This window comes from Colletes latitarsis, chromosome 8, assembly GCF_051014445.1.
Source record: "Colletes latitarsis isolate SP2378_abdomen chromosome 8, iyColLati1, whole genome shotgun sequence".
Classification (NCBI taxonomy): domain Eukaryota; kingdom Metazoa; phylum Arthropoda; class Insecta; order Hymenoptera; family Colletidae; genus Colletes; species Colletes latitarsis.
In genome coordinates, this window is record NC_135141.1 from 31,839,056 (window position 1) to 31,853,725 (window position 14,670).

At 48.8% G+C, this 14,670-nt stretch overlaps 1 protein-coding gene across 5 annotated transcripts in view; it reads left to right on the plus strand.

Annotated features, from left to right (window-relative positions):
- The window catches only part of Eip74ef (Ecdysone-induced protein E74), a 189,865-nt gene that overhangs the window by 52,814 nt on the left and 122,381 nt on the right, over positions 1-14,670 (plus strand). For all 5 annotated transcript variants that reach the window (XM_076771074.1, XM_076771073.1, XM_076771077.1 and 2 more), the window contains exons 2-4: positions 778-1,074; positions 1,209-1,479; positions 1,554-1,655. In XM_076771074.1, the coding sequence (XP_076627189.1) occupies positions 931-1,074; positions 1,209-1,479; positions 1,554-1,655 (517 nt within the window). In that variant the 5' untranslated portion in view covers positions 778-930. The remainder of the gene's footprint in view (positions 1-777; positions 1,075-1,208; positions 1,480-1,553; positions 1,656-14,670) is intronic.

The following is a 14,670-nucleotide window of genomic DNA, read 5'->3' on the forward strand; positions in this document are numbered from 1 at the left end:
TTTCGATAAACGATCCTCTTTAATGCATCAAAGTTCGTAAAACGTTTTGAAACGTTCGTACGTAAGAAATTGTCTAGCGCGATGCGAACGAGCCAACGCGTTACGTTTAAAATTCACGTAAACCTTTCCCTAACCTAACCTAACATCGCCTTTCTCTAGTCCGTACCGCCTGCAACGACCACGAACAATTTTTTATCGCTTCTTATTGTATGCAGCGCGTTGCTCTCGATCGCGTTCGACTAACGAGCGATATTTGAATGGGTAAGAGACTAGAGGATGTTAACCTCCTTGAAACGATAGAAACTTTCTTTCTGAGGATTACGTAAAGACAGCGGCGCGTAGAAGCTGCATAGAAATGCAGCGGCGGGCAGGGGAGAGAGAGGTTACGCGCACAGGAAGTGAAACAACCTACGAGCCAGAAAGAAAGTTTTCACTCGGTGTTTTCACTTTCATGGAAATGCCAGCGAATTGCCTGCTGCTTTGTACGCTGCACGCCATACTTTTATACTAATCGACGCGTTCGATTGTCGGAGTACGGTTGCTTCGCATCGACGAACGATTCGATCGTAATTAGTAAACGAAATCAATGCGTTTTTCGATATCGATGAGCATCGACGATCGCGCGATCAGCGGTCACTCGCGGAATTAACGAGTCGGTTGGGTTACGCATGCGTGTTCCGCGGAACGGTAGAAAGTAATCTTTCTTAAACTGACAATCGAGGCATCTTCGTTTCGTTAGAACTTAATTCTACAGCGAACAAAATATATTTGTTTCAGGGGAACTGGAGTAGCGCGTAGGATCAAAGAGAGAAACGTGTCTGGTGAGCAGAACAAGAAGGAGGCGAAAAGTGGGGACGTTTGGGAGGTGGTTTTGGATGTTAGAAAGCGCGGGGGTGGCTAGAGAGGCCCCGCCGCAGGGTACGGGTCCCGATGCCGGTCCCCGTATCGCAAACCCTTACGCTAACCTCCACCCTCGTGCCCAAGGAGGAGTCAAACATGCCCTTCATAGACGACGAGCTACTTTGGTGCCCTGACAATGACGGCAAAATGGTCGACTTGACGCAGTGTCTTCAGGTTGGTACGCCAGCCATTATTTACCTCTATCGGACCTAACTGACGTACAGAGTATTCGACTACCCGAATTGGACATCGTGTAATTTAATGTTAAACGAATCGAGGGAAAAAACTTTGCTTTCGTATTCTACTAGGAGAGCAGCACAGGGCAGTCGGTCGAATTTTCCCCCATGGAATTGAGCGCCCTAGTCGGCACGACAGCCGCGCCAAACATGCCGGCGGAGGAGGGCGAAGGAATGGCCGGTGTCACAGGGGAAGAACCCTTCGACACGCTAGACACGTTCCTCCGAGAACTGCAAGCCGACTTGGCCGAAGCCAGTCAGCCCACGTCGACCACAACTTCCGTAACCTCTTCTTGCAGACGGCAAAGGTACAACATCGCCGCGGCCAATCCCCTGTTAGCAGGTAAGTATCCCAAATCAATCAGGACTCGATACCATATCAGAAAGTCATCGTGTATCCATTTTCTTTCGCGACAGAAAAATTAGCAGCTCCTTCGTCGCAAGCGTCGCCAACCTCCATACCCTATGCAACGAGGGCAGAGATCAAGACGGAAAGTATTCAGCCTGAAATGAGCAAAGGTAGCGTGCACATATTTATTTTCGCGGTTATTTACTCTATCTTACCATCGGGGAATAACACGTACGATCTACGTTACCGACTGCACGTCGTGCAAGGAGTTTTCTTCTCAGCCGGCCGTGGTATTATCTACGGTTGATGGGAAAAGTATCTGTTTTACCGCTGTTGGTGCAGCAGCGTCCTATCGAAAACCGTGTATCGGGCGTCGATAAGATTGGGTGGTGGGCCTCGGGGGCTCCACTCGTAGCCGAACTACTCTCGGTATTCCAGCAATGCCGATTCGCTACTCCGAAAGGGAAACCGGCCAAGGCCTTGCGAATCGCGACCAGACATCCGCGTTAGCAATAATTGCGCCTGCGTTCTTGTGTCGACGCGAAAAAAAAGCAGCGTTCGCGCGCGCGCGCGCGCGGCCGCGTATATACGCGGTGTACGTGCATGGGCCATGCGTACGTGTAAGCGGTGGCCCAATTCTTACAATTTACAGCCGTGTCGTAACAGCATACTACGAGCGTACACGATTTCGCGATTGCTTCGGGTTCGCCTCGAGATCGTAGTAACGTGCAACGACCGTCGGCGAGGAAGAACATATTTACACGACCTTACAGGCTCACGGGAGGCAAATATTATGCTACATCGCGCTCACCGTAGGTGTCGTGTTCTACGACACGAAACCTACCTGCCGGAGCGACGACGCCGAACGTCCTCGGTCGCTTCGAGACGCGGGCACACATGTGCCTCGCATATGGCTTACATACGTATCGTGTGTATCGAGACACCGCTTAAGTGGTAACGACCTTTTGTAGGCCGCGTGAAACGCTTAGCCTTTAACCCGAGCATTTAAAACGATCAAAGGGGGCGGCTGGGTCTTTCTCTCTGTCAATGCTCGACGATAACAAAGAGAAGTTGTCGGTCTCGCAAGAAAAAGGGATAGTCTTTTTTGGGTAGTTGAAATATCATCAGGGATTCAATCTAATTTAGTATTTCGACATATTTTGTTTGCTTCGGTACTATCTTGAATCGTGGGTCCAATTTTATTGTATTTGGCCTGTTAACGAGAGTTTTGCCGTTGTTTCGGATGGGCGCAAATGGGGAGTTTTCGAGATTGGAATATTAGAAAGACACTCGGATGTTCTCAGTGGCGTTTCGTCGCGGTGCACGGCGAAGCGAAAATTCTCGTTGCGTGATTTTCGTCGGAGTTTCAACGGTTTGCGGTAAAAGCTCGACGACATCGTCTCCGACCGCAGCCCGCGCGCTGCGACGGCCAATTACGTGCCGTTAGAACGCGAATCGGAATGGGTGCTCACCGTTGTTCTTTTCACATTTTTAGAAAGCGGTTGGAAAGTGAGAAACCGAACTTTCTAGCAAAACTATTATAAATACAGATTTAGACCGCTCTTCCAACGAAATATCGACCAAAATATGGCGTTCGGCGACTGAATATTTACGACCCAGTTGCCGCCGATAACGATTGCACGCTCGACGGGCTCGTTTCCGCTTTGCTCGCCGACGCAGAAGACATCCGTCGCGTCCGTTACGCGCCACGATCGATGCCCACCGCGTAAATATTTATCAACTTTTACTCCAACATTTCTTATCTTCGCAAAACGATTCTCCGTTCTTGTTCGTGCAACCCTGCGTTCTCCAACGCGGTGGCGGTTCCCCCTTTGCTTTCCTCTTTTTGTCTCGTTTATGAAAAACATGTGCCCACCACCGGCGTGTCCCCTGAACTCGTTATAGTTGCAGAAGAGAAAAGAACTCGGCGCATACTCTCGCGTGCACTTTTGCTCGGTCTGTCGGGCCCGACTGTCTCGTCTCTTCGACACGCATCACTTTCGCCGTGTGCATCCTGCGTAACCAACAAAAAGTGGATTTTCACGTCGAATCGCTGCGCCGTCCGCGACGTATCGACGAGCGAACGCGCGACGAACGGTACGCCGGACAATTTCCCACGATCTTCGAGACGAAATCCCAGCCCCGAGACGAGGGCAGAAACGAGAAAGAAAGTTGGCTCGCGCGAAAACGTCGGTTCGAGCAACGCGGTTTCTTTACCCCCTGTTGCATCCAGCTGCACGACTCCGGTGCACTTGTCGCTACCCTCGTTCCCTTGACCCTCTCCAAACACATAAATTCTCCTCTCCCTCTCTGTCTCCGTCCCTCTTCTCCCCTCCGTCTGTTTCCGTCTCTCGGCTCTCGGGTTAGGGCCCCACGGAAATAGATTCGAGACCCGACGTCGACTCTCTTCCACTCTCTCCTCCCGAGCCACGGGCTCCGTTGCTTCTTGGTCGTGGAAAAACAGGTGCAGCGAATCGATACCCGGCCACGGATCGGGAACGTTTCGAACCCATTTTCTACTAACCCGATCACCGAGTTTTTTAAATGAAACGTTTCTTAGAATCCCCTTCGAGATAACAGACTCCTCGTAATTACCGATTAATTATTCTTCGACTCGCGCATCTCGAAGAGCACAACCATATTTAGTCGCGTACGCTATCCTCGAGCGACTCTACGAAAGGGATATTTCGCGTGCTCGTGAGTCATGTCTGTACACGCTTTCCTAGTTACCGTCTAAGCTCCATTTAACCCTTTCGCTGCGAGGAGCCATCGCAGCGCCTTCACAATAGCCGCGAAAGTCGTTTCGCTTCACGATACGATCCAAAATAGAAGATTGCGCTCCAACGATGGGTTTCTAACGTCATCCTTGCTTTATTTTTTTCCTTTACCTTTTGACTATGGCGCATCGAGTGATACACATAATCGCGCTTGAATTCCCACAATTACGCAGGTATTCGTACCAAACTCTGTCAGTTTTTCATTCGCGTAAATAATAAAGCGACGTATTTTTCTGCCGTGAATTTCGTAATAAAGGATCAGATCGTCGAATCGCATGTCGTTGCACGAAGCAGAGGCTCCGCAGGGTTATTCAGCGTCAGCGCTCGTGACCTCAATTACGGTCAAACCAGTAGATCGGTTGTCCAATTTTGTAAGCGACGTAACGTAAGAACTTGCCCACGACTCTCTCCGTCGAATCAGAATGTTTTCGATAACGCGCGGCGAGGCCAATGCCGTGTAAATAGTCCCGAAGTCTCTCGTATTTTTCAAGTCGATAATTAGTCTTCGTATAGAACGTATTAGGTTACGTAAGACGCCCAGTCGAGTCATTTTACGAGCGTATAATTTACTACGGGAACTTGATCGATGATATATGCGCCATCTTGCTCCACGGTCTTCTGCCGTTCGCGTTAGATTGGCAAATGGCGCCCGGAAGAGATTCTCATCAAACTCTTCTTCTTCCACCGTTTTAGAATCGGAAAATGGCGATTTTGAATAGCTCGCGATCGATCGGGAAGCAGACTTTTTCGACTCTGAGCGCGCGGATTCGCGTGTGACCAGTGTCCGGGTTCGAGGGATCCCGAGATCGTTGGGTAATCGGCTTCCTCGTATTGCCACACGGTGTGCCAGAGCGCTTACGCGTCTCTTGGTCTCTGTTCCGCCGTCCCCCGGCTCGGTCTCTCCGTTTCTCTCGCTGGTTCTTTCCAGGCCGATAGTAGCGTTTGAAAGTGAAGTCAAGATGGCCACTTTAAAGACACCGAAGCGTTCTCGCCGCGTACGTGTGCACGCGCTCACGCACCCATACACCCACGGCTACGCCCCCCGTTTCGCACGTTCCGAGCGTTGCGCGCTCGCTCGCTCCGGCCCGGTGATAGTGCAGCCACGTAACGAGAGTGTTGACATTTTCTGCAATCGGGTCAGGGCCCCCTGTCGAGCACTCCGGCATTACCTATAACCCCTCCCGAGGCGATGTTAGCGCGCGAACGCGGCGCTACCTTCGAGCGCGACGCGGGGAGAAAAATGTGTCGTCGTCGGTTTCGCGGAAATCGGTTACGGAAATTGCCAACACCGCCAACAATTGGGATCCACGCGAACCGCGGGAGAGTGCAAACACGCCGGCTCGCGCAATTCTCGACCATCTTTATCGCCTCGACGCCGTCGCGTGCATTAGGACGCTTGGCCGCGACTTTGTCGATAATTATTTTATTTTATCTATTCGTACGGGAAAAGCCACTTACGAATATCACCGTGCTCGCGCGGAACTTGGGAAATTTTTCGGGTTAACCAAGAATGATCGGTTTCCTTTATTGGATTTCTTTCTAAAAATGCGGTTTTTGTTACTTACGATGTTACAATTCCTTCCATTAAATATCGATTAGAGCCAACGTAACTTTATTTACACAACGTGAAGTAACATTCAATTTGAGAAGAAAAACTTTTTAATGGAAGTTCATTCATTTACCAGCTTCCAGCCAGATTTCAGGAATCTTGAAGAAGCCGCGGGAGATTGTTTGCTGGAAAGGGAGGGGCCTCCCTCGGAGGGAGGAAGTTCGTAACGTAAACAGACCGGCGTGTGTCGTCGTCTGAAAGCTCGTAGCCGCTGCACGGGGTCCGTCGACGCACGTGTTCCCCGTTAGTGCGCTTTAACAACCCCAGCGGGTCCACGCTGTCGCGTTTCCGTGTGTTATGCTTTCCAACTTCTTCCTCCCCCCTCGGTTTCGTCAACCCTTCCGAACAGACTGCGCTCTCGACGTCGCACACCTGTCTCGGCTCTTCGTTTTAACGAGCCCGGTCCACCGGGAGACTTTAACGCTCCGCAACGTATTAAATTAGGGATCGTCAACTGTTCCTCAAAAAACTGTTTCTCAAACCGTTCGACACCATTGAAAGAAGACGTTGAAAGATACAAATCGTACGAATTTTGCTCTTTATTAGTGTTGAGAATAGATATATTTTGAATCTCTAAATTTCGAACAATTTCCCTTCTGCATGTAAGCGATTGAGTTAAATCTTTCGCAACGATAGATCCTCGATAATTAGTTCGCACAGTGGACGTTTCGCGGAAGTCGTAAATGCAACGCGTTCCGTGAGTAAGTTCGTGAGATAGCGATGGTTCCGTGACTGAAAAAGTTTGGGAAACGCGGCCATAACTAACGCGTGTATATCTGGCAAATAATCGCGACCGTTCGAACGCTCCGACGGTCGTAAATTTAAATAAGAATTCCATGCAACGAACAAAAGGTGTACCACTGTTTAGCCTCGTTAGATATTCGGTTGGCTGAAAGTTGATAATTACTCGATGCAAATGAAATTTGGCCCGTCTTCGCTCGAAGTCGACGAAGGCATGTTTGCAGAGGCACCGGTAGATTTCCAACAGGTGGCTACCGGGATCCCAGACCCGGAAGCTCGAGTTTTCGGGCGTCGTGCGGGCCGAAGTAATTAGCGGAAGCCCAGACAGAGCGCGGAAAAGGCGCGGGATCCTCGCGCAAATATTGTTCCAAGTTTTTACGTCGGCGAAATCGGAAGGGAATCGGCCGCGAGTTTCTCCACGGTTTCCGCGTCCGCTTTCGAAAACAATTTTTTTCTTTTTCCTCCCGCGGTCCCCGTCGGCGGAGACTTTGTTTTCCCCCTTTACGCGACGTTTACTTTCCGCGTTTGGAGCGCGGAGACTTTTAAGGGGGCTTCTCGTTCCTCGTTTACGTTGCCTCCGTTATTTACGCGTCGATTCAATCCTTTCGCAAGGAAAATCCTCCGCGATTACTCACCGCTCGAACGGTTCGCCGCTCGGTAGCGGCGGATTCGCGTTCGAGTTTCCATCCCTGGAAATTTTCCAATTCTTAACGAGAGCTATCCAAACAACGATGCAACGATACGCCATTTCACGCAATATTTCGAGGCACCTCTTCTTCCTCCTGGACGGTCCCCCCAAAGGAATTTGTTTTTAATTTGATTTCGCATCGCGAACGGTGGCGTAACGAGATCGTAGCGTTGGCCAAAGGCCTCCAAGCGTTTTTTTATCGCGCTCCAGGAAGGCGTTGGTCTCGCCGCGGAAACCTCCAAGGTTCGTTCATTGTGTCGATACGATACTTCCTTCCCTTTTCATTTAACGATGAACCGCGTTCGAGCCGACAATGCGAGTGGCGGCGAGCTCGGTATAATTAAGCGCGAAGGACACATGGGTCGGTAACTTAATTCCCACGAGCAACGTGCAGGCGGCTTCTCGTGACTTCTGCCGCGCGTTTTCACGACGTTGCGTTTCCATACAATTTCCCCGACGGTTCCCCCCGACGTTTCTCGCAATGGAAATTAGCCACGCACGCGAAGAAGCGCCCGTAGCGTGCGTATTTTTATTCGAATTCTACCATTCTCTGAATTTCCCTTTCCTTTGCTCATTATGCTCTAGAAATCCGAAATTCCTTCTTTCTGGCGGTGTTAATCCCCTGAACGGCGTCGCGAATAAATCGTTCGAAACACCGTGTAAAAGGAGGGTCCGGAAGTTGCCGAGCAAACCTCGAACGGGGAGGAAAAAGGGGTAACAACGACGTATGAGTTTTTACGTAGACTAATGGCTCTCGATGAGCACTCGCAGTCTTAACGATAAAAAGAAGCGTTATTACGCTTAATGCCGTCGGAGTATTTTACTTAACGACTTTCCAAGAGCCATTACTTAACGATTCAGATATGCTCGTGTGTAGTAGTTACAGAGCAATAGTTTGCAGCCCCATTTTTTGGACGTTGAAGGACTCTATGCGGATTCGTTCGAAATTTTCAAACTTTAAAGGTTCGATAAGGGGCTCGAGACATTAGAGATATCAAACCACTGGTTCTAACGGAGAGTAATATTATTATTATTCTATATAATAGGGTGTATATTACACCCTGTCGATTTTTCTTAGAAACTTGTTTTTCATTTTTAATAAATTTGTTTGACGCCCTACAGAAAAGTCGTCAGACTTGAAGAACAAATTGATATTCTTGATTTTCGTTTTATTTTGACCTCTAGAATCCCCCGTTAAAATTTTTCCCTGGGGTGGTCGAACACCCTGTATGTGCATGTGGAAAATGAATAAAGTTACGGACACAAACATTCAGAAAGACACCCTCGAGCAAGATGTCATCTGCGGCCCTAAGTGCCGCGGCAGTAGTCGGTCCCAACACTCGAGAGTTTAGTTTACGACCTCGCTATATCGCGGCCCGGACTATACATGAAATATTTCGTCAAAGCTAACGTTCCGTTCTATGTGTACCAAAGGGTAATCACCTAACGAATAAGTAAATACGCAGTAAAATGGCTGGGAGGCGAGAAGGTTGGTAGAGCGGAAGCTGCTCCTACGGCGGGGCAGTCGATCGTCGACGGAGATGTCAGAAGACAGCCGGACAGGGCAGACCCCGATAGTCGGTTCGACCGATCGATCGTTTAGCTGGGTAACCGTAACCCAATTTCGACTCACCGTGGCAACGGAGAGCGTGTCCGGAGCTGCGGTTCTCGCGTGCACACGCATTCCCCACACGACGAGCCCCGCGCGTAGTATAAGGAAATTCCCCGATCTCGCGAGAGCCGTGATTCTCTTGCGAAACTGTTTACCTGCCGACATATGGGATAGGTCCAAGGATAAAAGATTACACACGAGCCTCCGCGGCGCGTTGCCTCTTGAACGCGCTATCCCCCCACCCCTCCTTTTTTTCTCTTTATATATTTTCCGACGCTGGTGAATTCGATCGGCCTACTTTCGCGCCTATTCTACTCGCGTACGCGGATTATCTTTGCGAACGGCGTCCGCCAAACGATCTCGATCTCGATCTCGATTTCGATTTCGATTTCGATTTCGAGCGCTACTGACCCATACACGATGTGCGTTTGTCGCCCCTCCCGATCTCTCTTAAACTAACAATTATCTAATAATCCTCCGTCAGTTCGTTATCTTTTAAATGCTTCAAAGTTGAGTTCCATTTACAGTAGGCAGTAGGCAGAGTCCAGTCAAGGGTTAAAAATGAATTTTATTATTCGATAAAATAATTTATAATAGATGGACAGAGTTGACGCTAATGTCCTAGAAGGGTCAACGTGGCTCGTTGGCGGGAGCTGTTATCTCTTCGATGTTCGAAATTTGTTATCTGGACGGAGAGTGTTGCCCTCCTCCGGTTCACCGTGAATAATTGCCCGGTGAAATTGAAACTTCGACGAGCCCGGTTGCGCAACAACGCCGGTCGATGGAAATTTTCGTGCCCGGACGGTCCTTGGACTGACGCAACCTGTAATCGCGTATACACTCGTCCTTCTTTCTTTTATACACGAATGCGCACGACCCTTTACCGATAGCCACGCTAAATAACGATCGATACAGTTTACATCACGACGCTGAACGAACGAGAACCTCGAACTTAAGGGGTTGGTTACGAAACAACTTGGACCCCAATCGTACCGATTCCTGATATTCCACCCTCTCCATTCCCTCTCTAGATATTGTTTCCGATGAAAAGGCTTAGAGCTTTTATCAAGATGTGACGCTTGCTTTGGCCGCGGGTAGGAAGTCGGGAAACTCGTAGGACAGAAAAGGAAGGGGGCCTGCTAGTGGACTCCATCAGTAAGCAACCTGTATATAGCAACCGAGGGGTTGGTCGAGCGCTTGCTCGACCATTTAATTTGCAACGTTCCTTCCTTCCATATTTTCTCCATAGAAACGATCGCGAATTCGAAATCACGCGCCATCCGTTCGATCCGTTTAATATCCCGGAAATCCTGGCACCGTTCGTTCGAACGAGGCGAGTTCTCGTCGATCTTTTTCACGCCGCGATATGTTAACGTCGTCGAGAGGATTCCCCAGTTCTGCCTTCTTTTCCAAGTAACGGGTATCGACCCATCCATCGTTCGCGAAATTTGATTGCCAGTCGAGCAAATCGTCGATCGTTCGCCGAGCCAACGCGGATCCGCGATACAGAACTCCCGACGATAAATGAAACGCTCGTCGGGCGTATAAATAATCGTTAAATCCGTAATGAGTCGCAGAATCGTCGAAGAAACGTTGCTCGCCGGACGGTGCTTCGATAAATTAGATAAGCCGAGCTAGTTGGGAATCCGATGGCCAACGGCGAACGAACAAACAGATAACAGTCGCTGCTGTACAACCGAGTTACCGGACAGATACAATCGTCGAGCCGAACCGGTGCTTGAAACGCGAGTTACGCCACTGGGCCTAACCCATTCATGCGTTAGATCAGCGGGCGGTTGCGTTTATTGCAGTAATGCAGATTACGCGATACGCGTGTGCGAGAAAAAATCTACGCCGCGAATTAAAATGGCGGCTCGGTTTCCCTCCCCCCTGGCAAAGGGTCGTAGGATTTTAGAGCGAAGAACGCGAAATCTTCGTAACAAAGTACACGGAATATCATCTTCATCGATCGTATCGAAGCTGGTCGATCTATGTTTATTAGTGTTGGAATATGGAAATTCCACTATAATAGGCATCATATTCTGCTCATCTAAGTTTTGTTAAAAGGTGCTATACACGTGGTCGACCTATCTGGTTTCGACAGCTTATCGAGTACGTCTTACTTTTGCATTTACCTTGCATCTAAATTCTATAAACTGTGATTCGTTCATACGATATCCCACCATCCGTCAATTAGGAGTAGATTAATTACGGGAACCCTAACTGCTAATAAACAGTTGAACCTCGTCTCCTCTTTCGCACCGAAGGAGGAAACTCTATTCTCTGTAGAGACGTTTTCTCGAGCAGGATATTCGCGAATGGAACATGGTTCCTGGGTGTAAAAAGAGACCTGGTGGAGGTCTGGAGAGTCGATAGATCGCTCGCGAGGGCATCATTCCCATCGCTAAGTATCACGGCTGAGAGGAAAGGGAGAGGGGGGGTGAGGAAGGGATACGTGTATGGCAACGCAACAGTTTAGAGTGAAGTGTTACGTCAGTGAAAGTGTTATGCCAATGTGGGCCGAGGCTAACCTGTGAGCCCTGTCTCCGCGTGTAAATACACGCGCGCGATGTAGCGGCGCGTACGCGCGCGCACACACGGAGATGAACGACGAACACGGTGTTCTGCGCGTCGAGACGAAATTCCCGTGTCGCTAAATGTTACGGATCGAGGGATCCACGCGCCTCCCCCGTTCCAAAGGGATCGTTGGACGCCTGGCGTATCGGCGGTCACGCCGCGCGGAAGTCCAAGCGGGAAGAAGCTCGAGTCGCGGAAACGACGATCGCCTAAGCGTACCAGATACCGCCGATCGGCTTTTATCGTTAGGCCGCGATGACATCCTCCTCGAGGAATGCGTCGTTAAGGATACGATACGTAATCCGTCTCCCCGCGTGGGACGCCTCGATCGTCGATCGATCCTACATGCGTACTTCTTCCGACAGGGGAACGATCTAGGGACGTTTCTCTTATTTGGTAACACGATCGTTCGCAAGATGTACAAGACAATTTTGTGTAACATAAAAGGTTCAGGACCTGCGAATAGTATTCCCCAAATGGAAATTTGTTTCAACGACGTTTAAAATAGTTGTTTCGTGCAGAGTATCCATTATCCTATCAAGCACCCTTTATATTAAAATCAACAGATTTTTACATTCACGAGGTATTCGTAATCTATTCTTTTCCGCAGCCATTCTTTGTAAAAGCAAACGTAAACAAAGTGTAATATACGTCAAGTGATCGAGCGTCGACATTTCAATTCCTAATCTAAGGTGAACTCATGGCAATCTCATGACATTCCGAGACGATCCCCCGATCGTCATGAAATAGTTAGACAGGCATCGTTTAAATTTACTTAGACGTTTTGACCGTAATTCGATTATCGGTCGTCTCTTCAGACGCTTCCGTTCGAGACTCTGACCCGAATCCGACGCGATCGACCCAGCTCCATCTTCGGAATCTCCGTCGCGGATAATTAAAGCTGAAAGCCTCCGTGGAAACGTTTTTCCTTTTTTAGGTACAATTCCGGTGTCGAAAACCGGCGACGATAAATCGAACCGCGAATAGATTACGCGACCGAATCGTCGTGAATAAATTACGATCGCCTATGTTCGCCGTAAATATCCGCGCCGAGTCTTCTATTCTCGCGCTAATAGCCCCAGAAATTATGTATTATTCCCGTTCTCGTGGACTATCGACCCAGACTGGTCGAAAGGCAACGGGACATTGTGGGCGACGGTGTTTAACGCGTCAACTTTTCGTAACAGGCCCCACCGGATGCCGATTCCTCTATTTTCCCGCCCGGCTTTCGCGAAGAAAGTGTAAATTGGTACGTGACCCAGAATCTAACGTTACCCGAAATACAGGGCGCCCCGTGCAACGCGTGAGAAGAGCAAACATCTTCGGCGCGTATCGATGGAAAAGTCCGGGGTCGCGCGCGCGCGCAGGCTCGAACAAAGGAATTCGAACGATGTTTGTTTAGCTATTTTACGACGATCGGGTAAACAGGAACGTTTGTCTCGGCCTCGTTACTTAATAATGCGATACACTCCGAGCGATAAAAATATATTGCCGCGAGTCTCGCCTTAGATTGGAAGTTCGAACGTTCCGGCGAGCCGTCGCGCGGGAAACACACTCGACGAAAAGTAATTTTAAACGCAGCTTTCGATTTAAATACACGACGATAAGAGGAACGCCGATAGGAAGCGAGGATAAAATCATTAAAGTTGCATTTAATTTCGGGGCACCAGTGTCGCCGGAAACCCGTGCCTCGATCGATCGGAACGGAAGTTTCGGCGAATTCTTTCAGCTTTCAGCGCGATCACAGCACCGGGGGATTCTTTTATCTGCGCGGAATTGCGAGACCCGCGCGACGTTGATTTATAGATGGGACATTACGCAAACTCTCGACGTTATCGCCGCGGCCGCGGAGAGGAAGGAGCGTAACCTTTTTCTCGTAGCGTTCGTAAATTAATGGCCGTTCCGTCGTACCGGGCTATCGCGGTCGGCCAATAAAGAATTCAGAAGCTTTCCGGCGTTTTCGGTCCACCCTCCTTCCTCCTCTTCGTCCCTCGACCCGATTAGGAACCGTTCGAAACGGGTTCGATCGCGCCTTTTCCGGGAACGACCGTACGTCGCGACGTTTCGATGTTTGGCAATCGTGAAACGGGGCCCCTCAGGGTCGGGCCCCCGGGCCCCCGTTTATGGAAAGTTTGCCGTGGGTGTGACACGCGGATCCGCGGGCCGACTCGTGCGATCGCGACATGAATTACGACGCTCCGAAAGCCCTCTCGACTTCCGGAATTCCGATACGGACGCGCGCGTGTTTCGAAACTCGCGCGTACCCCGTGAATTCTCGAGCAAGGTGAATCGAAACACCCCGTATTACACGGTAGGGAGCGTTGAGCTGTTTAAACATTCTAATGGGGGATTCTAGAGTCCAAAATAAGACGAAAATCAAGAATACCAATTTGTTCATGGAGGCTTCGTTAAAAAGTTATTAACGTTTAAAGTTCCGCCAGTTCTGAATTTTTTTCTCGAAAATGCGTAGGATTTCGGGGGTATGTGTATCCACTAAAAATGATTGTATCTAACCCCAGAACCTAGAAATAATTTTTTTAGAACGATTTGAAGAATTTTTTTTTCGCCGAAAAATTTGTCTACTTAATGAATTTTTTTCTCGAAAGTGGGTAGGAATTCGGGGGTATGCGTATCCACCAAAAATGGTTGTAATCGACCCCAGAACCTAGAAATAATTTTTTTAGAACGATTTGAAGAATTTTTTTTTCGCCGAAAAATTTAGGCACCTACCCCCTGTCGATTTTCCTTAAAAATTAGTTTTTCATTTTTGATCATTTTATTTGACGCCCTACAGAAAAGTTGTCTAATACTTTTTTGTAGGTACCCATGAGCTCTACTTCAGAAAAAAGTTTCAATAAAATACACTCACTATTATAGGAGTTATGGTCGTTTGAATATTGGACCATTTTTATGAAGTTTTTCTTAGTTTACGGTGTCAAGGAACAACTTTTCGAATATTTTTGCTATTTGTACATATTCTCCATCAAAATACGCGTAGTTTGCTTTTTTAAACATCAAAATCGTCCAATCCGTTCAGAAGTTACGACGTTTTAAAGATTCGCATGAGATTTCAGGGAAGCATTTCTGACCTCAAAATTAGATTTTCGGCAAGGAATTTTTTCCTCGAAACTGGGTAGGATTTCGAGGGTATGTGTAATAACTAAAAATGATTGTACTTGAA